The sequence below is a fragment of the Anomalospiza imberbis genome, chromosome 15, assembly GCF_031753505.1.
Source record: "Anomalospiza imberbis isolate Cuckoo-Finch-1a 21T00152 chromosome 15, ASM3175350v1, whole genome shotgun sequence".
NCBI lineage: Eukaryota > Metazoa > Chordata > Aves > Passeriformes > Viduidae > Anomalospiza > Anomalospiza imberbis.
Window position 1 is genome coordinate 17,311,967 of NC_089695.1, and position 24,980 is coordinate 17,336,946.

The 24,980-nt window shown below is 60.8% G+C and overlaps 1 protein-coding gene across 1 annotated transcript in view; it reads left to right on the top strand.

Annotated features, from left to right (window-relative positions):
- Positions 1-24,980, top strand: part of PPARGC1B (PPARG coactivator 1 beta) — a 47,371-nt gene that overhangs the window by 13,240 nt on the left and 9,151 nt on the right. Inside the window, exons 2-7 of the mRNA XM_068206198.1 lie at positions 17,598-17,771; positions 19,961-20,173; positions 21,922-22,032; positions 22,692-23,778; positions 24,282-24,318; positions 24,689-24,753. Coding sequence (XP_068062299.1) covers positions 17,598-17,771; positions 19,961-20,173; positions 21,922-22,032; positions 22,692-23,778; positions 24,282-24,318; positions 24,689-24,753 — 1,687 coding nt within the window. The remainder of the gene's footprint in view (positions 1-17,597; positions 17,772-19,960; positions 20,174-21,921; positions 22,033-22,691; positions 23,779-24,281; positions 24,319-24,688; positions 24,754-24,980) is intronic.

Genomic DNA, 24,980 nt, shown 5'->3' on the forward strand with positions numbered 1-24,980 from the left:
CAGCAGAGCCTCTGGTGAGGCGGCAGCTGCCACAGCCCCTGTCCCCAGGCCGTGCTTTTTAGGGTGTCAGTGATGCAAGGCAGGAAGGTGCCTGGTTCTGGGGCTGCTCCGTTTATATTTAGCTGACCCAGTTGCTGAGCGGGGGCTGCTGGTCCCTCCTGGAGCTGCACTTGGGGTGCTGTGAGGGAATGCAGCAGCAGCATCCGGCTGGGAGCGCAGGGCTGGGCTGCATCCTGCATCCCTGCATTCCTGCATCCTGCATCCCTGCAGCCTGCAGCCTGCTCTGGAAGGTCTGGACTGTGCTGGCACCCACCCTGCAGCCTGCCAGCCCCTCAGCACCCCTCCCAGCCTCCCCCATCCAGCAGCACCCCAGATTCCCCGGGGAAGGAGGAGCTGTGGTGCCCCAGCAGAGGTGGAGAGGCAGCAATTGCTGCTGCAGGGAGCAGCCTGAGGTTGTGCACAGACTGAGGCAGGATCAGGCAGTGCTCCAGCCCCGTTCCTGGAGCCATCCCATGGGGTTCTCCTGCCTCTCCAGCCTCAGCTCACCCCGCCTGCATCCTGCTGCTGTCTGTGGTGGGTGCTGCCGGTGTGTGAGGGGCTTCAGGGAACTCCTGGAAAGCGCTGGGCTGCCAAAACACATCCTCTCAGTGCCAAGCACCTGCGAGGCAGCTGCTTCCCCAGGGCAGGAAGGAGATAAAAAGAAAATCTCTTTCAAAGGCAGGGTGGCCTCCTCCCCAGGATCAGGGCGTGTGGCCAGGATGCTTTCCCAAAAAGAGCCGCTATCCCTGCGGAGTGCGGGGCTGGAGGGGACATGGTGTTCCCATCCTGATGTCCCTGTGGCTGCGTGTTTGCAGGGCTGTTGTGGTTGGCACACCTGGAGAAAGGCGAGTCCCCAAGGCAGGGCAGAGCAAAGCACTTGCTGCGGAAAGGGAAATTAATTACGGGCACTTTGCTGCACTCCAAGTGACTGCAAAGGCTGATGTTTCTCCTGTTGGCCGATAAAGTAATTGTAACGGCAAAACCTCAACAAAAGCCAGGCTCCTAAATGCTTTCTTAATTAATAATTCTCAATAATCACTTGACGTCAATGACCAATTAAAACTTTGGAGAAGGGAAGTTATTGTTAAGTGCCCAATACCTTTGCTCTTCCAGTTGCTGCAGCTCTGATGAATCCTGCAGAAAAGCACCGGGAAGGCCAAGCCCGATGTTTTTAAAGGAAAACATTAAGCAGGAAAAACGTGAATATTCACGTGAGTGTCCACAGGGACAAGAGGAGGGAAGCTGAGCAGTCACTTGGCACTGCTGCTCCCTGCTGAGCAGCCAGCAAGGGATGGCAATGCAGGCAGCCAGAGGGGTGGCACCAGGGGTGCCCCTTTCCTGCCCCTCTGGTGTGCTGAGTCCCCAGGGACAGCATGAGTGGAAGGGCATCTTTTCAAGGAGTCCATATTCAAGGGGTCTTTAAGGTCCTGCTGAATGTCCTGTCCCATGGTGGGTCCTTTATTTGTCATGTGCCTCCTCCTCCTCTTTCTCCTCCTCCTTCCCACAGCCTGTCTGAGGTCAGCATCTCCCAGCTCAGCCCTGCCAGGCCTGAAAGCATCACCAGCTGGATTTTATTGGGATTGGGAGCTGAGTGGTCCCCAGTCCATCTACTGTTAAGTGGAGCCTCTGGAAAGCTGCCATTCATCTCCCTGCAGTGCTGGTGGCTGCAGCGCAGTGCTGGGAGGGTTAATGTCCTCCTCCTCCTCCTCCTTCTTCTCCTCCTCCTCCTCCTCCTCCTTCTCTCAGCTTCACAGCCATCTTAAAACTGCTGGAGCCAGAGCTGTGCACTCCCTGCTCCCACTCCTTTTACAGTATGGGCTGGCTGGCCAGGGAGCCCGGCCGGCTCCTCCGTCCGTCCAACTCTTTTCCTTCTTTGGATGTCCCCTGCTCCGGCTGCCCGGGCACTGCCTCCCCCCACGGGACCCGTGCCCCTGGCGAGGGGCGATGGCCAGGGCCAGGGGCTGCCACGGCTGGGCTCAGCAGTGCCAGGGTGAGATTTTTGCCCACCTTTCTCCAGGACAGCTCTGGGTGTCTGCCAGGGTGGATGCCAGCAGCTCCCGGGCACCGATGGCACTGAGTGAGCACTTTTATACCTGCAAATCCCTTGGCGGGCACTAGGAAAATCCTCCCGCGGGAAAGGTGGGAGAAGGTCACAGCTGGTAGCCAGAGGAGGGTGAGGAGCGTGGCAGAGGGGGGAAGGAGCTCTGTGGCAGAGTGCCCCATCCAGGGTGGGCACGGGGCTGCTCCCAGCAGGGCAGCAGCAGTCCTGCAGTGGGGAAAAGCAGTGGGAGCCCTCCCGTGCAGGGAGCGGGGAGGGCAGAGCCTCAGGCAGGCAGGCTCTGCTCCCCACTGAGCTCTTGCCCTGCCTGTCACCCCTCACAGCTGGCCCCGGGGCTCCCGGGGGTGTTGCTGGCGGCCGTGGGAGAGTTGCTGAGCGTGTGCTGATGGCCAGGCACAGCCCCGGCCCTCTGTGTGTCAGGACAGCAGCAGCACGTGCTCCTGGCTCTGTACCCCAGTGCGGCCTCTTACCCAAATACCAGCCACTGCCCAAGGGTTTATGCCCCTCCTGAGCCGGGGAAAAGCAGGGGAAAGGCCTCTGGGGCCGGGGGGGAGGCAGAAACAGGGCCTCCCTGTGTCCCCTCTGTGCTGCTTCAGCAGATGTCAGCACAGGGAGGAGGAGGAGGTCACCCAGGGATCACATCTGGGGATTTTCTGGGCTGCTGAAAGTCTGTGCATAGGATGGTGCCTGAAAAGGGAATGAGGGGAGAAGGGGGAGCCGCCCCAAAAGGCACAGGGAGGTCTTTGGTGCTGCGGGTCCCCGTGGGCCAGTGGCAGGAGCAGTGGGGACACTCTGCGGGGGCCAAGGACCTGTCGTTCCAAGTGGCTTTTTCGTGAGCCCTGTGCCAGGTCCTGCCTGTCCCTGTATGGGGACAGCAGCCTGGGGTATGAAACCCCTCGTGCCCCTGGTGTCCCTGCAGCCACCAGGCTCAGCATCCAGCCAGGGGCTGGGACACTCAGAGCAGGGACTGCCACCTCTGTCCCTGCTGGGGGATGCTCCGGGGGCTGTGTCCCACCCTCCCAGTGCCCAGGTGTGAGAGGGTGGCTGTGCAGCAGGAGTGCCAGGCAGGTTCCCAATCCCCTCCCGAGCAGGTGGCACAGGCACAGTGGGCACCAGGCCACCTCTGCTGCTGCCACCACTCCACCCCATTGTCCCCAAGGAGGATGAGGCAGCCCCAGCAGACCCCACAGCTTGGGACACCCTTGAGAGGTCCTGGTAGCAGTGTGTGGGGCAGGACTGGTGCTGCTGTGGGTCCGGCTGCTCTGCAGCAGGGATGATGAATGGCTTAACCCTCTCCTGGCACTGCCCAGCCTCCTGCTAGGCCACTGGGGTGGCTGTGGGGGGAAGGCTGGGGAGCTGGGGGTGGTTCCTTGGGCCAGGCTGTGCTGGTGGGGCAGGGGCCAGGCAGTGCTGGCAGCAGGGCCCTGGCCACCCAGGGAGCCCGGTGTCCCAGCATGACCCGGCCAGGAGCCTGGGAGGCAGGAGGGATGGCAGCAGGAGGGGTGGCAGCAGGATGGGATGGCAGCAGGATGGGATGCCTGGAGTTCCGTCCCGCTTGGCCCCGTCTCAGTGGCACTCGGTGCCAGGAGTGGAGGGATGGCTGCTGCGAGTCCCAGCAGGGCCACAGCCCAGCCTGGCTGCCTGGCCATCCCCCCTTTTCACCCCTTTCTCCCAGATGTGCTGATGGAGGCACGCAGGCCTCCTGCCAAAGGATGGGTGGCTTTCCTGTGGCTCCTCACCCAAAGCAGCCACGGGTGCCAGTGCTCAGCCTGGCTGCACTTGCTGTCTCCCTGGCACTGCAGGCACGGGATCGCTTGCCAAGCACCAGGGTCACACCAGGATTTATCTCTCTGCTGCACATCCCAGAGGGAAGGAAATGGAGGCACCCATGGCTCCCTGCCCCTCCTGCCTCTCTGTGCCAACTGTGGCTGGTTTGGTTGAGGAAGATCCCTGGATTTTGGCAGTGGGGAAGCCACAGGAAAGCCACCCACCCTTTGCCAGAAACCACTCACCAGGAGCAGGGGGACCCCCTTCCTACCCAGGCAGGACCCGCTCATGCCAGCACATGCAAACCCTTGTGGGATGCAGAGTGGGGGATTTAGGCTCAGTCTCATCTCTCAGGGAGACACCCAGGGAAAAGGTTTGTGGATTATTTTATGCTTTGCACTCAGTTTGGGCCAGTGTGAGCCTGTGATTTTGTCCAGGCAGCCCCAGCCATGGGTGAAGAGAGCATCAGTGCAGCCCCCGGCTCCTCTCACACCAAAGCCAGCAGCTGCAGGATAATAAATGAGGAGTCTATATTTAGACCCTGTGTCTGGAGCAGCGTCACAGCGTTGCCAGAGGATTTTACCATTCACCACAGGCAGGTTTCCCTGCTCCTCCAGCTCCATGCCACCTCTGCAGAAAAGCTCATCAAAGACATCCAGCTGGAAAAGCATCCCGAACAGAAAAACTGATACCTGCCCAAAATCTCAGCGCCTGCGAGGGATGACAGAGCAGAGCAGCATTCCAGGGAGCCTTGGAAGGAGCTGGCTTGGGGCCCGTTTCGTTTGGCAAAGGCTTTATTTTGTTGCACAGAATTTTGTAGTAAAGAAAACAGGGATGGAGCCATCCCTTGTGCCACCCCAGCCCGGTGTCAGTTCCTGTCCCAGCCCTGCTGCTGGTGCAGCCAGGACAGCTCTCACCCCATGGAGCTGCTGATCCCTGTGGTCCCTAAACCTCCCCAGCAGCCTGGCTGTGCCACTGCAGCTGCCAGGAGCAGCTGGGGTGGGGAGGGGACAGTTCCTGATGGAGCTGGGGCTGCCGGCCCCGCTGACTCAGTCGGTGGCAGTGCCTAGTAATCCGTGTTGAAATTCCAGGAGAGGCTGGAGTGTTGTGCAAAGGCTGGAGAGCCCTGTGCAGGGCCAGGCTGTGCTTTCCTGGCATCCCAGAGTGCCAGGCTGGGAATGAGGAGATTTGCATGAAGATTCCTGGTGCTCGCATCTGGGATTTCCCCCGTGTTTTGCAATGTCAGAGGATGTTGGGAACAGAGGCTGTCCACTGCTGGCTCCTCCTGGCCTGGGGAGGGTTTCTCCAGGCAAAGCCAAGCACTGAGCCCTTGCCATGAGGTGTGAGTGTGGCAGAGGCAGCTGGTGACAGGAATGGTGACCAGCTCTGCCCAGGCCTTCCTTTGTGGCTCACAGCACCAGGACTTTTTTCCTGCGCCCTTCCTTCCACAGGGTTCCTGCACCTCCCAGGGACGGGAAATGCCAGCGTGAGCACAGCGCTGGGTAAAACTCAACAGCAATGGGACAAACAGCCCCTTGCCACTGCTGCACCCCGGGGCCTGCACAGCCCCACATCTCTGCTCCCAGCTGGGCACCATGGAAGCTGTGGCTGCCCCTGGATGCCTGGGAGTGCCCAAGGCCAGGCTGGATGGGGCTTGGAGCAGCCTGGAAGGTGTCTGTCCCTGCCCAGGGCAGGGGATGGAACAAGATCTTCAAGGTTCTCTCCCAATCCAAACCATTCCATGGTTCTGTGAAGGGTGCACAACTTTCCCTGTGCCTGCCCGTGGTGCCAGCTGTGGCTTGGCAGTACAGGGACACTCGAGGACACCCCAAGGACACCCTGCTGGCAGAGCTGGCTCACAGCTGAGCTGGGGGAGAGCAGCACACGGAGCTGGGGGTCAGCGAGCCCCCTGGCTGCCCCCCACATCCTGGGCCACCCCAGGGAGGGACAGCCCCTCGCCCACAGCAGGCATGGCGTGTTCAGCGTGGGGACAGAGGCACCCGCAGAGCTTGGGCAGCTGCCCAGGGCAGTGGCAGCCGTTTGGGAGGAGGAGGAGGAGGAGGAAGGCACCTGACTGCCAGGCAGGAGTCCAACTAGTTGAAACAGCTCCCGTTGTGGTTTGCATAACCCAGCCTGGCTGGGCCAGCTCTGGGCACACACGGTGTCACCTGGTCACCGGGCTGGCAGTGGGGCTGGGTGGGCAGGCTGAGGGGGCTGCCTGCTCTGGTGCCGTGCCCACCGTGCCCACCGTGCCCTGCTGTCAGGCTGGGAGGGGCAGGGCTGGCTGTTATCCCCCAGCTCCAGCTCCAGCTCCAGCCCCAGCTGCGGGGCTGTGGCCCAGCAATGTCCCTGCGAGTCCCCGGCGGTGCCACACCGAGCACAGCCCTGGTCCCCATGCCCTGTCTCCCTGCAGGACCCTCCAAGGTGACACTGGAGGCTCTGACAAGGACTCCTGGCCACGTTCCCACACGGCAGCCCCTGACACGGAGGCAGCAGAGGGAGAGGGATGGATAAGAGCGGGTGGATAAGAGCGAGGCGCAGGGCTGGGAGCGGGAGCTGCTCACATGACTGGGGAGCTGCTGCCAGGCACTGGGGCCTGGCAAAGTGCACGAAGGTGGCACACCAAGCCAGGCCTGAGGAGCCTTAACCCCTGCCAGCCCTGCACGGGGTTTCAGACCACCTGGGATGTGGCACTGCCGGCGGAGAGGTGGCTTCTGCTGCCCAGAGGGGACCCCTGGCTCTGATGGTCCCAGCCCAGGGGTGGCTGCTGGGTCAGACCAGTTCCTGTCAGAGCCTGAGCTCAGGGCTGGGTTTCAGGCCAGCCTGCCCTGGGGTCTGTGGCTTTCTGCTGATCCCTGGATTAGCTGGGGTCAGAAACAGGGGGGACAAGGCTTGGGGGCAGGCAAGCTCAGGGCAGGGTGGTGAGGGAGCTGGCACAGCACGTGGAGCAGTCAAAGGATCGGATTCAGTGTAAGAATTCATGCTTGTGGGCTTCACCCCGACTGGTCTGGGGGGAGCAGAAGGGCCTCCAACTGGTTTGGGAGAAGGAGAGGGGCCCCCAACTGGTTTGGGAGGAGGAGAGGGGCCCCAGCTGCTGCTGCAGGGAGCGGCCAGACCCCTCCTCTCATGCCCTGTTGGAGCCTGCCTGGGGTTTTGAGGAGGGGAAAGGTGTGGTCCCTCACATGAGAGAATTTGGAATAGAACAAAGCTTTGTGAATGTGGGTTTGCATGTGCTCCTGAAGGAGCTTCTTGCCCTCATAGGGATTTTTCTATCTAGAGATCTTGGCTTTCCAGGGTGAGTCAGTTGTTTGCAGAGTAGGAAGCCAGAGGAAAGCAGGTTGGCAGCACCAGCTCCAGGCTGTGGCTCCCAGAAATGCTTCCTGCACAGCCTAAAAGCAGGGGCAGAGCCCAGCCCTGGGGGCAGGTGGCCTGGCTGGGACACCCGACAGTGCCCGGGTGCAGACCCGGACACAGCAAAGCCTTGTGCAGCCCCAGGAAATCCCCAGAGCAAACAGGTTGTGCTGCTGTGTGCCCAGCCTGCCCAGAGGTGCTGCTCAGGGTTCTCACCTCCACCATCCACCTGTGAGCGTGTCCCTGCATCCCCAGACCTGCTGGGACCTGCTCTCCTCGCCTTCCCCAGCCTCGGATTTCCCACAGGACTAGAGTGGTGTCAATACTGATAATCACTTTATCCCAGGGATTCCTGATGCCCACCTGGAAAATACCCAGCTGGCAGCACTCCCCCTCCCCAGCAGCTTTCTGGGCACAGAGGTGTCGGAGCAGCGGCACGAGGTGACCACACTGGCTGGTGGCAGTCCCCTCTGGCCAGGACACCTCTGGAAAATGGGCAATAATTTATTTGGGTGTAGCAGGATGGGGGAGGAGAGGGAGCCCCTGATTCAGGAGGACAAGAGGGGGGGACTCGCCTCTTGCTGTCCCCAGGTGATGGGGACAGGGAGGTGCAGGGTGCCAGGTGGTGTGCAGGGCAGAAGCAGGAGCTGGCATGGGCAGTGCAGCAGTGAGGGGTGGCCAGCGGTGCCCACCCACCTGGCACAGCTGGGGCTTCCACCTGCACTGGACAGGCTGGGCAGGAGGGTGAGGACCGATGTGAGTGGTTTTGAGGGTAAGGACAGATCTGAGTGGGTTTGCCCTTTGCACAGAGGTTTGCATCCTCTGAGACCTTGTGCATCCAGCTGAAAGCTTCGTTTTCACGTGGGAGCAGGGCACGGTGGGGCTCCCACAGCCCCCCCCTGGCAGGAGGGCCAGCTCAGCCCGTGTCCAGCAGGAGAAGGGCTTCTGGAGGGTCCCACTGAGGGTTTGGTGCTGGTGGCCTGACCCCCAGCAGGGCAGGGCTGTCCCTGCAGCGTGCTGGGGCTGGGCTGGCTGCGAGCTCAGGCTAATGCAGGAAGATCCTCCTTGTGCCTTCTTAACCCCAGCTTGAACCTTCCCCGTCTCCTGCCTCGGCCTGATTAGCACTAAGAGGCTGCTGGTGGCTCCAGCAGCTCGGGCAGTGCCAGCCCACGGTGCCTTCCGTGGCAGGGGGCACCTGGTCCCCCTCAGAAGCAGGGCTGCTGCAGCAGGGTGGGCAGGAGCTGGGCTTTCCTCTGCCCTGCTGCCACCTCCCCGCCAGGAGGGCTCCCAGCAGGGGACACCTTGTCCAGGCAGTCCCTGCTCCTCAGCAGAGCATCAGCGAGGTGTGAAAAGGCTCCTGTGGCTTGGGGAGGCGAAGGACGTCCTGCAGGTGATGGTGACAGAGCTGGCAGGGGGTGACAGCGGGCTGGGGTGGCTGGCAGGCAGCAGGCTCTCTCCACCTGCTTGTCAGGTGTAAAAGGGGCAGGACTGGGGCAGGAGCGGGGCCGGGTGTCACCTCAGCTCCCGTGTCACACGGGGTGACACCGAGTGCCAGAATGTCCTGGGAATTCCAGCCCTTGCCCAGGCTAAAGCAGTTCAGGGATTCCCAGGCTGTGGCTGTGGCTCCTGGAAAGCCAAGGGGAGCTTTGGAGATGCCAAAGCTGTGGCTGTGGGTGGGGAGCATGACTGTGGCTGGCTTCCAGCTGGGATTTGATCTCAGAGCTGGCTGGGAGGGGTGAAGAGCTGCCAGTGCCAGGGTGAGCAGTGCCCGTGGAGCTGAGCTGGGGTGAGGTGTGCCAGGCTGTGCCATGGGAAGATGTTTGCAATGTCCTCTGGGCAGAAAGGGCCTTGTGGAGCCCTGTCAGCCTCTGAGCTGGGCACCAAACCTCCCCAGGGCAGGGACAGGGCTGCTGCTCCTCGCTGGTGTCCCTGTGCCCACATCAGTCATATGGCTGCTGGCTGCAGGGGCATCAGAAGAGGAAGGTCTGACAATAATCACCCCCTCATGTTTTCCTTACAAAAGGAGGGAGTTGCCATCGTGGGGAATTCTTGTGACCAGCAGAGCTGGCTAACAGTCAGCTCCTCAGTGAGTCAGGACTTGTTCCCTGTCATGGCACAGCCTGGTCCCCTGTGCTGCCAGCCTGGCTCCCAGGGCTCCCAGCTTGTGTGGAGCCACAGCCTTTCCTGCCACCTCCAGTGGCGTGGGAGTGGGAGCAATCCCAAGAATTTCAGTGTCTCAGTGCTCTGCTGGCCTGGACCACAGTCCCCACTGCTCCCAGTCCCACTGGGCATCCCCTTGGGGCTGCAGGGCTTGTGCCACCTCTTGCCCTGTCCTTGTCCCACACAGGCTGGGTGAGACCTCACAGGAAGGAGGTGAGGGCTGCTGGGGGAGCCCTGAATGCTCCTGCTCCTGCTCCTTCCCTGCCTCTCCCCACGGCCAGGGGGTCCCATGGCAGGGCTGGAGAACTGGGAGCTGATGGCACATTTCAGTCCCCACTGTGCTTTGTGCCCGGCTCAGCTCGTGCCAGCTGCTGCCCGTTGTTCCTGCCTTTGCTTTGGGGAGGCAGCATGGAATTTCCTAGAAACCCCCCCCAGTGTTCAGCCTGGAGTCTGTGCCCTGCTGGGCCAATGCCACCGAGTGGTGACAGGGGCAGGGCTGGCAGCAGCCACTGGCACAGGTGTGTTTGGGTGGTGGATGGCGTTTGCCAGGCTGGCTGCTGGCAGGGTGGGTTGCCACGGGGTGCTGCAGTTTGGCCCCAGGGGTGCAGGATGAAGCTGTCACACTTGGGCGCAGTTCTGAGCGCGCTGTGGGTGCCCAAGTGTGCTGGCACTGCCTGGCCAGCCCTGGCAGAGCACAGGGACACAGACAGGGCTGTTTCCATGAGGCGGTGTTGAGAGAGGAGGTGTTCCTTGGGAACAGCCTGTTCCTGCTCTGTCTGCTCCTTGCACGGGGCACAGCCACCACCTGCCCTTGCCTTGTGCCTGGCAGCACTGGGGGGTGCTTTAGGGTCTGTGGGGGCTGCTTTAGGGTCTGTGGGACTGCAGGGGCTCCCTGGTGGTGCTGCAGCCCTGGGCTGGTCCTGGAGCTCAGGCAGAACCAAAGTGGACTCTGTAATCTGGAGCCTGAGTAAATGAGCTCAGTGTGGTGTGAACGTGCAGCTCTGTAACCTGTGATACACTTTGCTGCTGCCCTTCTTCCTAAGCCTGACACACCTTTGTTTGAAGTATTCCACCAGAATGTTGTTTATCCAGGGCATTATTACCAGTATCTCAGGCTCCTTTTTTCTGTCCTGTGACTCAAGGACAGTTTAGTGCAATTTCTTCCATCTTTCCTGCATATCAAAGTTATCCTGGCAAGTTCATGTTTATTGTTTGCGGTTAATGTTTAATATTTCCCATTACTGGCATCTCATGGTTGATCTTAATTACACCTCCTAATGTAAGACAAAAGTCAGGGAGTGAGACTGTGCCCAGGCTGGGGCTGGGGCTCAGAGCCTGGCACTGGGCACCCCTTTTCCTACTCAGCACCCTCTTTTTCCCACCCAGCATATCTCAGGCTGTGCGGGGAGGGCGGCTGCTCCACGTGTGCCACTGAATCACAGAATTATTTCAGTTGGAAAAGGCTTCTGAGGTCATCAGGTCTAACCTTTGAGTCCAACCTCTGAGTCCAGGCTGTGTTGGCACAGCATGCCCAGCGTGGGGCCCGGCAGCTCCCACATGCTGCGCCCAGAGGGACCAGCAGAAGTTGGTTTGGAGTGGCTCAGGAGGAAGAAAGAGCTGCTGTTTCCTCAGTCCAGGTTTTAAATGAGGTTTTGCCTCTTGCTGGCTGGGCTGAATCGTTAAAAAGGAGTCAGTAGAAAGTTAAAAAAAGTAATTAAAAATTAACAGGGGGCAGAGGGCAAAATGCCTGGCAGGACAGCGAGGTGTCTCATGCTCTGTGTGGCCTGGGAGTTCCTGTGTGCCTTCCCCCCAGAGCTGGGGAGGGGATGAGCCTGTGTCTGTGCTCACTGTGTGTGCAGGCAGGGTCCCCTCACCTCCAGGGACCCCTCGCCCTTCACTGGGGGGCTCTCAGGCTATAAATATCGGGGGTGTCAAGGGGTGACGGGGCCAAGGCACAACCCGACACCGCCTCTCCCTCATTCACAGTGACATTTTGTCAAATGCCACTGGGCAGGGGGGTTGCTTATCTGCTGGCACACACTCTGGTGACCTTCACAGCTCTGGCCAGGTGCCTCCTTGCTGTATTTACACTTATTTATATCTGTCTCCTCCGTTCCCACCTCTGCCCTCGTCCCTGGTGCTGGAGCCAGGCTGCCCACCCCACACATCCCGCATCCCTCTGGGCTGGCATGGAGCTGGCACATCCTTGGGGATGATGAGGGGCTGGCAGCAGCTGGCCTGGGTGCTGATGGGTCATGCCCCCATGGGGACTGTGTCCCCTGGCTGGGAGCTGTGGGGACAGCAGGGTGCAGCCCTGGGTTTGGTCCCAGTGTGGGTCATGCTCCCAAAGCCTCCTCACTCCTCTTCTGCGGCAGCTCAGGAGAGTGCTGGGGGTCTGCAGGCACCCAGACCTGCCTGAAAGGGGGGAGTGGCTGTGCCCAGTGCAGCACCAGCCAGCCCAGTGCCACAGCAGCCAGTGCCACAGCAGCCAGCCCAGTGCCACAGCAGCCAGCCCAGTGTCACAGCAGCCAGTGCCACAGCAGCCAGTGCCACAGCAGCCAGCCCAGTGCCACATGAGCCAGCCCAGTGCCACAGCAGCCAGCCCAGTGCCACATGAGCCAGCCCAGTGCCACAGCAGCCAGCCCAGTGTCACAGCAGCCAGTGCCACAGCAGCCAGCCCAGTGCCACATGAGCCAGCCCAGTGCCACAGCAGCCAGCCCAGTGTCACAGCAGCCAGTGCCACAGCAGCCAGCCCAGTGCCACACCAGCCAGCCCAGTGTCACAGCAGCCAGTGCCACAGCAGCCAGCCCAGTGCCACAGCAGCCAGCCCAGTGTCACAGCAGCCAGTGCCACAGCAGCCAGCCCAGTGCCACACCAGCCAGTGCCACAGCAGCCAGCCCAGCGCCACATGAGCCAGCCCAGTGCCACAGCAGCCAGCCCAGTGCCACATGAGCCAGCCCAGTGCCACATGAGCCAGCCCAGTGCCACAGCAGCCAGCCCAGTGCCACATGAGCCAGCCCAGTGCCACAGCAGCCAGCCCAGTGTCACACCAGCCAGTGCCACAGCAGCCAGCCCAGTGCCACACCAGCCAGTGCCACACCAGCCAGCCCAGTGCCACACCAGCCAGCCTAGTGCCACACCAGCCAGTGCCACATGAGCCAGCCCAGTGCCACAGCAGCCAGCCCAGTGCCACACCAGCCAGCCCAGTGCCACAGCAGCCAGCCCAGTGCCACAGCAGCCAGTGCCACATGAGCCAGCCCAGTGTCACACCAGCCAGTGCCACATGAGCCAGCCCAGTGCCACAGCAGCCAGTGCCACAGCAGCCAGCCCAGTGCCACACCAGCCAGTGCCACAGCAGCCAGCCCAGTGCCACAGCAGCCAGCCCAGTGCCAGCAGCCCAGTGAGAGCCCATCATGCCGTGGAACACCCCGCAGTGCCCCGCGGTGCCCGTCTCCCTGCAGGGCTGTAATCCCCGTTTGAAGCAGTCTGTGATTATGGATTTCCCTGATAAGCCCAGACAACTCTCTGCAAAACCCCTGCCCAAGGATTTTCTTTCCTTTTTCGAGGCAGGCCCAGTGAGGGTGAGGAGGGAGAAGCTCCCCGTGGGGCCAGGCAGGGCTGGTGGGAGCAGCACTTGGTGTTCTCAGCATTTCTCACCTGCTGCTGCTTTGGGTCCCGGCCTGAATGGCTAATCTGGGGCAGTGCCTGCAGCACGTGTGGATGTATATTTATCCCTTAATGCCTTGGGCAGGCTCTTGCCTGTGCAGGGAGGAGCTGAGTCACCATTTGCTCCCTGGCGAGGAGTGGGCTGCTGTCCCTGGCTGCTTCCCTTGGCCCCTCCGAGGTGCTGCCTCTTTCCTTCCTTCTTTCCATGGCACGTGAGTGACAGGGCCACTGCAGGGCACCCCGGGGCTGCCGTGCAGGCAGGGCAGGATGAGGCTCCTGGCAGGTGCTGCCCGTGGCCAGCGGCACTTCAGAGCCTGCCCCTGTGCAGGCTGACTGAGCACCAGCCCTGCGTGTGCCATCACCCCGTGTGCCTGCAGCCCACGCCACAGTTCTTGGCCCTGACTTCAAGGGGTTGGGCCCGGGGGTTCTGCAGATAAGGGTAATTTCTAGCAGTGTTGGAGTGAGACAGAGAGCACCTGCAGGTCTCTGTGTCACGGTCACTGCGCTGTCCCCAGCTCCTGAGCCAGGTGAGCAGAGCAGACAATGAGCTGAGCCCTTGCTTGCCCTGGTTCAGGTTGCTGTTCCCTGGCAGCAGGGCTGCTTCTGCTCTCCCTGGGCTCGTGGATGCAGCTGACCCCAGCCAGCCTCTCCAGTCCTGCTGACTGCAGGGCTTTCGTTTGGGGAGCCCAAGTTGACACTGAAAATGAGGAAAACATTTCCTGTCTCGTTAATCCAGTGTTTGAATTAGAGTTGGGCCTGGGGAGGAGTCTCGAGTCTCTTCACAGATAAGACCTCACGTGCCAGAGTTCACACTGCTCCCAACCAGAAGGAATGAAAGGGACATGTCCCACCTGCTGTCCCCAGCACGTCAGAGCCAGCACTGAGCTGGCACATCCCTGGATGTGGCTCCAGCCCAGAACATGTCCCCAGAGCTTCTGGGGCCACCAGAGACAGTGGCCTGCATTGAACACCCTCACAATTGGGCAGGGAGATGGATCTAACCCTGTGCCAGCTCCTCGTGCTGCCACTGCCCTGGGAAGGACAGACTGGGGACATCACAAAGGGACAGGGAGTGGGAGCAGCAGTTGCAGCCCTAGAGCACCCAGGAACTCTTCCACTGCCAGGAGACAGAGGGATGCTGACCAAGGAGACACCAGGAGCTCTTCCTGGAGCAGGGATTCATCAGACCCTGGCAGCAGCTCTCTGGTGGCAGCCTTGCTGCAGCACACCCGGGCCAGGTGTCTGGGCTGGAGGATGCCTCCCAGTCTCTGAGCATGTCTCCATGGGTGTTTGCTGGCTGCACACCAAGAACCCATGGCTGATCTTCCTACAAAGTCCCGAGTAAAATTAGAACAAAAGTTCACTCCTCTCCCAAGGCAGCAGGAAGTGCAGAGGGTGGGAAAAGGGAGAGTCAGAGCAGATGAGGTCCCGTGCCCACAGGCAGTGTCCCCATCGCTGCTGCCACCCCCGAGGCGGGCAGGGGGCTGGCCCCTTCCCCAGCCCTGTGGCCAGCCCAGAGGGGCTCAGGGCCATGGGTTCTGAGCTGGGAGTGGCGGGTTCCCTCTGGAGCCCCAGGTCCCTTGGTGGCTGGGCTGGCTGAGTGACACTGCCGAGCAGAGGGGACTGGCTGGGGGGCTGGGGTGCCCATCCCGGTGGCACTGTGGGTGACCCCACCAAGAAAAGGCTGTCCCCTTGTCTTTCAAGGAGGAGAGGAGGAGGCTCCACACAGACAGAGCTGAGTTTTGGGCATTCCTGACCTGTGGGAGGCAGGAAGCTGGGAACATCCCCAGCATGGCAGTGGCAGGGCAGTCCTGCCCCGAGTGCCCGGAGAGGGCAGCTCAGCAGCGTTCGATTGCAGGAGTTTATTTTTACCCAGCCCTGTTGCCAACGGGGACATGTCACATCTGTGGAGCTGATCAAAAGACATCCCGAGCACTGGTGTCAGCTGCTCCTTGTGATCTCAGCACCAGGATCTTTTCCCTTGTGGCATATCAAAAGGAGCAGGAGAATTTGGCTGCTCTGCTATTTTTAATTGTACGCACACACGCACACACAGACACACGTATATCTATGTATGTATGGCTTGGCTAAAAATAAAAGCCTTTGCCTGTGTTCCCATGAGAAGATCTGGGGAGAAGGGGGAGACAAAGTTGTCACAAGACTTTTTCTGGAGCAGGCACTTGAGCAGGGACAGGAAGGCAGGGACAAGCCACAGCAGGTAAGGGACACATCTGAAAGGCCAAAGGACATCTGATCCCAGAGCAGAGGGACAGAACAAGGGGAAAGGCAGCATTTGTGTCCCCCAGAGCTGGCAGTGGGGACGCCTGACCTGCTGCAGGGGCTCTGACACCTGGGAACAGAGGTTTTTGCAGGGCAGGTTAGAAAATCCCCATCCCTGGGGGCCCAGTGAGGAGTCGCAGCTCCCAGAGCCCTCAGGGGTGCCCGATACTCTTTGTGGCACCAGACTTGTGCTATCTACCTGATACACATCCCTCCAGCAAAAAGGTGAAGGGAGGGTGCTGGGAGAGCATCCCCCAGAGTGGGGGCAGCTCCCAGAGCTTTGTCTGGGGCAGCACCAGCAGCTCCCTGCATCCCCAGCCCCACTGCAGCCCCTGGGACATGGCACTGGCTCACCATCAGGCCATAAAACCCTCTCCCTGTCCTTGCTGTGCCCTCCAAGGTGCTCTCCCTGTTTTCCACCTCCCCTGGGATTGGGCAGGGTGGGAAGCAGGTGAGAAATGCAAAAAGGGAGTGAGTGTGTGCACGGGAGTGTCCTCTGGAGTGTCCTCAGTGTGGTGGGGAGTGTGGCAGACAGGCTCCTCAGCCTGGGGGAACACAGTCAGTAATCCCAGATTATCCCAATTTGAAAAACAAAAAATTAAAGAAGAGAAAGAGAGAAAAGCTGTCTTTTCCGTTCCTGCAGCTGGGTTTGAAATCCCTTTTCCTTCCCACTGAGTGATGGAGGGGACCCTCCCAGGGTGCTTCAGGAGGAGGGGCCCCCACGCTCCCCTGCAGCCTCTCTCACATGCTCAGATGTTTGCCTGCTCCAAAATCCATTTGCTCTGTAAATAAACTTGCTTCCCTCACTGCCAGAAGACTCCCCTTGGGCAGCCAGTGCTGGGAGGAGTCTCACCAGACCTTTCCCCTGTGTTTTACCCTGGACGCCGAGGCAGAACCGGGCACGGTCCAAATGCCAGGGCAGGCAGCGGGGGCTGGTGCCAGCCCCGGCTCCCTCGGGTGCTGGGTGCAGCTGTGGGGTTTTGTGGCTGGAAGCCAGGCCCAAGTGGGGCAGGTGCCAGCTCCTTTCTGTGGTTAAATGGAGATTTTTAGCTCGGTTCCTGCAGCTCACATCACGCCGGGTGCTCTCAGACATCCATTCATTCCACGCTGTCCTCCTCACCCTGCACGCTGCAGGGAGCAGGCTCTGGGTGGCCTTGGTGGCCTTTGGGATGCGCAGCTTCCCCAGAGGGGTGTCCTGAGCGCTTCAGGGCCGTGTGGTGGGCACAGGGTGAGCACCAGGTGTGAGGCTGCCCTGTGTGCTGCTGTCCCAGGTCTCCTGTGCTGATCCCCGGGCCACCACTGGATGTCACTTTTAGGGCACCAAGGGCAGGAATTGCCCCTGGATGTCACTTTTAGGGCACCAAGGGCAGGAATTGCCCCTGGATGTCACTTTTAGGGCACCAAGGGCAGGAATTGCCCCTGGATGTCACTTTTAGGGCACCAAGGGCAGGAATTGACCTGGATGTCACTTTTAGAGCACCAAGGGCAGGAATTGCCCCTGGATGTCACTTTTAGGGCACCAAGGGCAGGAATTGCCCCTGGATGTCACTTTTAGGGCACCAAGGGCAGGAATTGCCCCTGGATGTCACTTTTAGGGCACCAAGGGCAGGAATTGCCCCTGGATGTCACTTTTAGGGCACCAAGGGCAGGAATTGACCTGGATGTCACTTTTAGGGCACCAAGGGCAGGAATTGCCCCTGGATGTCACTTTTAGGGCACCAAGGGCAGGAATTGCCCCTGGATGTCACTTTTAGGGCACCAAGGGCAGGAATTGCCCCTGGATGTCACTTTTAGGGCACCAAGGGCAGGAATTGCCCCTGGATGTCACTTTTAGGGCACCAAGGGCAGGAATTGCCCCTGGATGTCACTTTTAGGGCACCAAGGGCAGGAATTGCCCTTGGATGTCACTTTTAGGGCATCAAGGGCAGGAATTGCCCCTAAGATGACAGTGCTGTGACTGTGCTGTGCCCTGACCATCTGCTCACTGGCAGGGACGAGGCTCTTCCCATGCAGGTCCTGCTGTTCCAACCTGGGACCCCAGCGGGGGTTTGGTGCCAGCTGTGGGGCTGCCCCAGTGACCAGTGCCGGGCTGTGCAGGCCGAGTGGGTGAAAAGGTGCCCACCACACCCTGCCAGTGCCTGGAGCCGCGTGGGAAGAGGGGCTGGAGCGAGGCTGGGAGCACCAGGGGTGGGTCACTGGCTGACATGGGGGGATGCTGCTGTCCTCACTGCCTGCTCCTCTGGGCTCAGCCGTTTCTCTCCTCTCTTGTGCTCAGTATGAGGTGTCTGGCGAGGAGCACCTCTACTCCGACTTCCCCGAGATCGATCTGTCCCAGCTGGACGCCGGCGACCTGGACTCTGCCGGCTGCTTCAGCGAGCTGCAGTGGGGCGGGGAGCACTCGGAGACCGACTCCAGCCAGTACAGCACCGACGACTCCGAGCTCTTCCAGGTACCCCCATCCCCCCGAGGATGGAGGCAGGGGGAGAGGGAGGGTGGGAGGAGGGAACACACATGACTATTAATATCTCCTCCCCAGCTGATTAGTGCTCCATTAATTTGTGCACCAGCTCTAAATGGGGCAAGCGGAGTAGGGCTAATGAGGAGGAGGAAGAGGAGGAGGAGGCTGCTGAGCCAGCCCTCCTGTGCTGGATTATTCACTGGAATTGCAGCCGGGTGCAGCGTGTCCTGTTGCATTCCCAGCATGCCAGGGCAGCAGTGCGGGGGTCTCAGCACTGGAAAAGTTCCCTTCCCAGGAGCAGGAAGCAGCCCCTTCCTCTGCTCCTTCACAGGAAGCAGCCCCTTCCTCTGTTTTCCCAGCTCTGGCAGCCCCCTCTGTCCCTGGGGTCCCTGTGTTCCTCTCCTCAGCTCTGGGCTGGGTTGGATCCGCGGCTGTGCCAGCACGGTGTAAAGCTGGGGCAGGGGATGCTCCTGGGCACAGGCAGGACTGCTCCATGTCCCTCTGCTGCTGTCTCTCATCTCCTGGAGCTGTGAGGACAGGGCAGGGCTGTGGGCACAGCGCAGACAGGTTGGAAGCAGGGAGAGGCAGAGGGGACCGGGCACAGAGCAGGCTGGGCAGCCCCCTTGCCCTGCTCAAATCTCCTGCCATGCCCTGGATGTGCCTGTCCTTGGGGTCTCTGTGCCCTCCTGAGCAGCACCCAGGCCTTTACCCCCTCGCACGAGGAGGTTGTGACCCACTGGTACCAGCTAATCACCAACCCTGGGTTACATTTTGGGAGGAGGAGGATTTCTATTTAAACAAGGAGATTAAAAAAAAAAGCCTCAATATTTTCTAACCTGCCCATAATAACACCCCTCTGGCTTTTATGCTGGGCTGATGCTGTGCTTGAAAATGGTCCAGTCCAGCTGAGGGACCTTCATCACGAGATGCATATTTTCCGTGAACTTCCTGGGGAAAAGATAAACAGAAAAGAAATGCAAAAGCCAGGCCGATGAGGAGCGGTGGAGTATGATGAAATGTATCCCACTGAACTTGTATGCACAGCAATCTCGTGCCAATAACAGGAGGAAAAGAAACGGAGCCAAAAATGGAGCATCCTGCTGCCTTTCCCTGGAGCCTGCTCTAGTAACTGCGAGCAAGGTTAGGGCATGGAACAAAAGATGTTTAATTTTCAAACAAGAGGAGAGAGACACAGGAGGCTGTGTGCAGGCAGCAGTCCTGCCTGTGAGCCTGACTTCACCCCCGTGCTAATTTTATCGCTGATGGTAGCCTGCTTCTCCTTGGACATGGTTTACATTCAGATTGTGATGGAGGAGGACCAAAAAGAAGGAGCTCCTGGCTCGCTCCAGCCATTCCTCAGCTTCTGCATCCTCTTCTGGGCTTCAGCATTGTATTGCCAGACTGGAAGGGAACTCGTGGGACTGGGAGGGCCCTGGGAAGGCTGGAGGTGTATCAGCAAAGCCAAAGCCCAGATGAAAGGAGGGACCCAAGCCAAGCTGGAGCAGTGGGCAGGGGGGAGGCAGGAGCAGCCCCTGGCCCAGGGTGAGATGGGCCCTGCACTACAGCTCCCCTGACCTAGTTTTTGGGTGAGCAGCATGATCTGGGGGTGCTGATGGGAGATTTGGCAGTGACTGGGGCTGTGCTCTGGGCAGGATCTCTCAGAGCACTGGGTGCACCAGCTTTAAGTGTGAGGGCTGAGAGCCCCTGAGGAGCTGGAGGTGCCTGTGTTTGGGGGCCTTCAGTGAACACAAAACTCAGAGTGGCTGTCACAAGCTGTGACATCAGGCCAGTGGTGCAGCCTGGGCAGAGCTTCCCCTGTGCCCTCCTGGGAGGCTGTGCCCTCTTGTCCACTGGGCAGCCCTGGCTGAGCTCACAGCTCTTGCACTTGCAGAGTCAGGAGGATTTGGGCCAGGAGCTTTTTCCTGACAGATCCTTTATCTGCTGCTGTTTGCTTCATGGTGGGGTGGAGGGACTGTGGGGAGAGAAGATGCTCTGATTCATTCTTCTCCTGCTGGGGTGCAGGTGGACAGGCTGACGCTCCTCTTCCAGGTCTCACAGGGGGGTCACTGGGAAGGGTGGCAGCTGGTGTGGCTCTGCTGGTCCCTGTCCCCTCTCCAGCATCCCGGGGACCCTCAGCTCAGCCTAACCCCCCCCCTTTGTTCTCTGCCTGCTCCTTTCAGATAATAGACAGCGAGAACGAAGCGCTGCTGGCAGCCCTCACCGAGACTTTGGATGATATACAGGGAGATGACATGGGCCTGGCTGCCTTCCGAACTATGGAAGAGGGGGACACGCTCAACCCTGCCACCACCTCACCTGCCCCCTCCCCCAAACCCACCGCCCCGGTCACGGGGGGGCCGCCCCCGGCCCCCGAGTGTGATGAGCTGTCTCTAGTAAGAACCCACTTCCTACTGTTTAAGGTGGATTTGGATGAGCCCCAGATAAGCCGGCTGCATGGGTATGATAGGAAGCCAAGGTCTGAATTTTTTCATTCTAGGCTTAAAACTCTCTTTAACCGTCAATACCAAAGCATATACTTGTATTGTATACGTATACATGTTCTGCATCATTGCTGTCACCTCCATCACCATCCTCACGGGAACGAGCTGTGTGTATACAAATCTACCTCTGGACGGGGTGGGGGCGGGTGGCAGAGGGCTGGGGGCTGCTTTGGCACACCCACACCTGCTTTTAATCCCACCTGTGGGTGTGGGGCTGCCCGGGGCTCTCCCCGGCTCATCCCAGCCCCGTGCCCATGGGCAGTGGTGGCTTTTCCCCCTGGCTCTGCCCTTGGCTGAGCTCCCTGCTGTCACAAGACCCCTGCCCTCGGCTTTCAGTGGGAGGGTTTGACCCTCCCTGTGCTTTCCACCAAAGCCCTTCAGGGGCTGTGTGGCCTCCAGTCCCTCCAGATCTAGTGGCTGGAGCATCCCTCTTGGTTCCCTGCAATACTGGCGCTCCAGCCCCGCTCCCCTTCCCGGCCAGGATGAACTGGGAGCGTTTCCTGCCATGCCTGGGAGGCTCCCTGGCACAGGACACCCGGTCTGCTCCCTCCTGCGGCTCACAGTCACCCCCAGAGCCCCCAGCCCGGCCCCGGGGTGTCCCCAAAATCCCAGCGAAGGGGAGGAGTGACATCCAGTGGTGACAGCGTGCATTTCCACCGCCCACGCCCCGCGCAGGGGTATATATCACACATGACCTGTATGTGTATATATAGGATGTATACGTTGCAGGGGCGGGGGGGAACGGGAGCTGGGCGCTTCCACCCACAGGAGCCTCTCTCCTACAGCTGCGGGTGCCCCGGCTGGCATTTCCTGGCAGACCCTGACCCGGGCACCCCTTTTCTATCAGTCCCTGACCCCCCAGGTCTGTCTCTGCTGCAGTCCCGGGTGCCTACGCAGTCGTCTTGCTGTTGAGCTGTTGTTGCCTCCGGTTGTTAGCGCCACATGGGCACAATCTCAAATGCTGTTGCTGGGTGTGGGGTCTGGGGCGTTTTTCCCTCCCCCTGCCCAAAACTGGGGTTGAGTAGAAGGACAGTGTGCTGGTCCTGCCATCAGAAGTGGTGGCACTGCGGGTGAGCCGGGGAAAGCCCCGCTCCCAGCCACCGTGGGCTTGACACGGTGCTGGGGGAGATCCTGACAGATCCCACAGGGATTTGCATCTGCAAAACGCCTTGAAAGCTCGTTAATGAGTCAAGGCCCTCTCTGGATGTTTTGGCTAAATGAGCCTCACACAGGGACTCAGCGAGCTGTCCAAACCCATCACTCACACCAGTGTAAAGCCTCTGTCACCTCAGGGCAGAAGTGATGGAGTGAGAAGTTGGGATGCCGTGTGTCTGACCCGAGTGGGGTTGTCCCTGGGAAGTAAATTCCCTCCTTTCCTCACGGCCCCAACCTGCCTGGGGCTCCGTGGGCTGAATGCTGTGGGGACAGCCCCGACCCCCACAGGGCTGCACACAGCCAAGCACCTGCCCCACAGCCCCGAGGGGCTGGGAACTACTAACCCTAACCCTGCCTGATATTTTTTTTTGCCCCATTTTTGGGTCGGATGCTCGGGGGTGGATGTGCTCATACATGAGCCGAGGGGTGTTTTCTCCTGCCCTCGCTGCGATGCCGACTCCTTTTCTTGCCCCTTCTCTTTGCAGCTGAAGAAGCTGCTCCTCTCTCCGTCGCCTCCGAGCTGCGAGGCCCAGCGGGACGGGAGTGCCCGGCGCCCGGGGACCCCAAAGTCCCGGCCCCCACGGCCCTGCACAAAGGTAATTCCTGCTGCAGCACCCACCTCCTGGGAGCTGGCCCAAAGGATGGTGCTGGGGAGTGTGAGCAGCCTCTGGGCTGGGCAAGGCGTTGGCGACAGGCAGGGACTGTCACCCGCAGTGCTCCCATCCCTGTCTGATGCAGTCTGGGCTCTGCAAAACTTTACACTTTGTGCTGTGCTAAGAAGCACCTTGATCTCACTTGAACCCAGGGGGCTTTGGCCTCTCCCAGCTTCCCTGAGCACCCATTTGTGAAAGTCCCATGTGCTCCATCCCTGGTCACTCCCTTGCCCCCCTCCCTGCTGACTCTCAGCCCAAGTCAAGGCCTTTGGCCAGGAGTCGCTGGCTGTCTTACTGCAGAGCCCACCCCAACACTTGAGCTGATCTGAAACCCGGCAGAAGGTGCCACCAGAGAATTTCCTGCTTTGCTAATGGTAATTGTGCGGTGCCTTAGGCCTGGCCAATTAGATTGTGTGGGAAGAGCAGCAGATCCCTCCTGGGGAGAAGGAGCATCTCTGCCTGCAGGAGGGGCAGCACTCCGGCACGGAGAGGTCAGGGTGCTGGTGAGCCAGAACCCCAGGGTGTGGGGTGGCTCTGTCAGCCTCCCCCAGGGTCATGGCTGTGGGGCTCAGGGCTGACTATCTCCTCTCTCCTCTCGGAAGGTGGAGGGTCCCCGGGACAGGAGGGCGAGCGTCCCGCAGGCACAGAGCCGCAGCTGCACGGAACTGCACCGGCACCTCACCTCCAGCACCTCCTGCTCCCAGACCAAAGCCCCCCAGGCACCCGAGGAGTGCCCCGGCAGCAGCCACCACCCGTCCCCGGGCAGCTGCGCCCACCACGAGGACGACAGCGACTCCAGCGAGGACTCGCTGAGCTCCAGCGACTCGGTGGCCGCCCTGTCCTCGGCGGAGGATGGCACGGGCAGCCAGTTCTCCTGCGAGGGGGAGCTGCACTCGGTGGTGGAGCTGATCCGCTACATGCACACCTACTGCCTGCCCCCTCGCAAGCTGCCCGCCCGCGACCCCGCCGACAGCAGGCCCCAGCCCTGCAGCAGCCCCTTCAAGAGAGCCAAACCGGACTGTGCCCCTGCGCCGGGCAGCGCCCAGAGCCGGCCGGGCTGTGCCTGGCAGGCAGCTGGCAACTGCAAGAAGCCCGGAGCGTCCTTCTCCATCCTGAAGGAGCTGCTGGCGCGGGACCTGCTGTGCGACGTGAGCAAGCCATACCGCCTGGGCAAGCCCGTGTACGCCGCCCTGGCACGGCCGCCCGGCTCCTGCTCCCCCGTGCCGCCCGACGGGGAGGATGCCAGCGGGACTTGCACATCCAGAGTGAAAGCAGCGGCAGCAGAGAGGGGCGAGCCCCGGCAGAGCCCCGAGGCGGAGGCGCCGCGGGAGCTGGGGGGCCTTGAGGACGATGCTGGGAGGCAGGAGGGCACCGCGGGCGCGGGCAAGACGGCCCGCAAGCAGGACAGCGCTGTTTACGCCGTGCGCCGCTCCAAGAGACTCAACCCCGAGCTCGGGCACTGGCTCTCCTTCCTTGAGGAGCCCCACCCCGAGCCCTCCGTGGCCCTGGGCTGCAGAGAGGCCGCGCCGTGCCCGGTGCTGGAGGGCTTCTCTGCCGAAGAGCCGGCGGCCGAAGTGGAGGTGGGGGGCACAGCCCCGTCGGCAGAGCCCCAGCCCCTCTGCCTGGGCTCCCTGGGGGATGGCGAGGTGGCCACTGAGAGCCGGCGCTGTGCCCTCCTGGAGCAAACAGGTGAGGGGCTTGGGGACTGTCACTCCGCTCGCCCTCCCCAGCGTGCCCGTGCTGCCCGTGCCATCCCTGCTGTGGGCAAGTGGTGCTGGCCAGGTGCTGGGCACTCAGCTGGCAGGAGAGCTGTGAGCAGCCCCCTGTGCTGCCTGGCTGTGGGGTCCCATGCATGGGCAGCTGGGGATCGGCTCTCTTTTGGGGTGCTTTATCAATCCATGGACATCTTCTACCTCAGTTTCCCCATCCTTATAATAAGGTGGAGGAGTTGGTGTGGCCACAACGCAGCAGGGACCAGGTTGCCCCATCCCTCCAGGTTTTTCCCTGTGGGTTCTCCCTGGGTCAGGGCTCTGGGGTTCAGCTGCAGTGGTGCCCCAAAACCCCAGCAAGTTGCAAGTGCAGGAATGGCTCAGCCCTGGCAGCGTGAGCTGTCCCTCTCAGGTGGGCAAAGCCCTCAGTGGGCACTGCAGGGGTACAGCCCCACTGGTAACCTGCTTCTTCCTGCCTTTCAGAAACACCCAGGTGTCTCACGCTGTCCTTGGCACAAACGTAAGTGCAGGTGGGGCTGAATGAACCAGTCTGGGGCTGGAAGCTGCCCGGGGTTGTGTGGCTGGGCAGGGCCTCTGCAGCCAGCACAGGGAGCTGTGTTTGCAGGGCACAGGGAGCTGCAGTGCTGGGCACGGCGCTGTGGGGAGCCACAGGGTGCAAGGAGCTGGGAGAGTCCCATGCCCAGGGCAGGGCATTTTGTGTGTGCCCTGGAGCTGCTCTCCCCACTGCCCTTGTGGGGTTACTCTGTCAGGCAGCAGCCAAAGTGGGAGGGTTCACTTGTGGGAAGTGTTTTCTCAGCTTGCTTTTTTTGGGTTTTGGGGCTGTGGTTCACCTAACACTTTCTCTTTCCCGGCTTTCTGCTCTTCTCCAGTGACCCAACCTTTGGGAAGAGAAACTTTGAGCCAATGCTGACCGTGGAGCTGTGTGGGACAGCAGGTAGGACAGGCTTTGAATTTTTTAGTTCTGCAAAAATGTACTCTAGGAGGGGGCTCATTTACTCTAAATTCAGCCTGGAGGCATCAGTTCCAGCCTACCCAGCCAAGGGGGCACCTTCATCCCCTTCACACTGCAGACACAGGAGACTGCTGTGCACTGCCACATCCGAGCACCAGGAGCAGCTCAGGGGAATGTGCTCCCATTTGGGGTGGGAGGAGCTGTTCAGG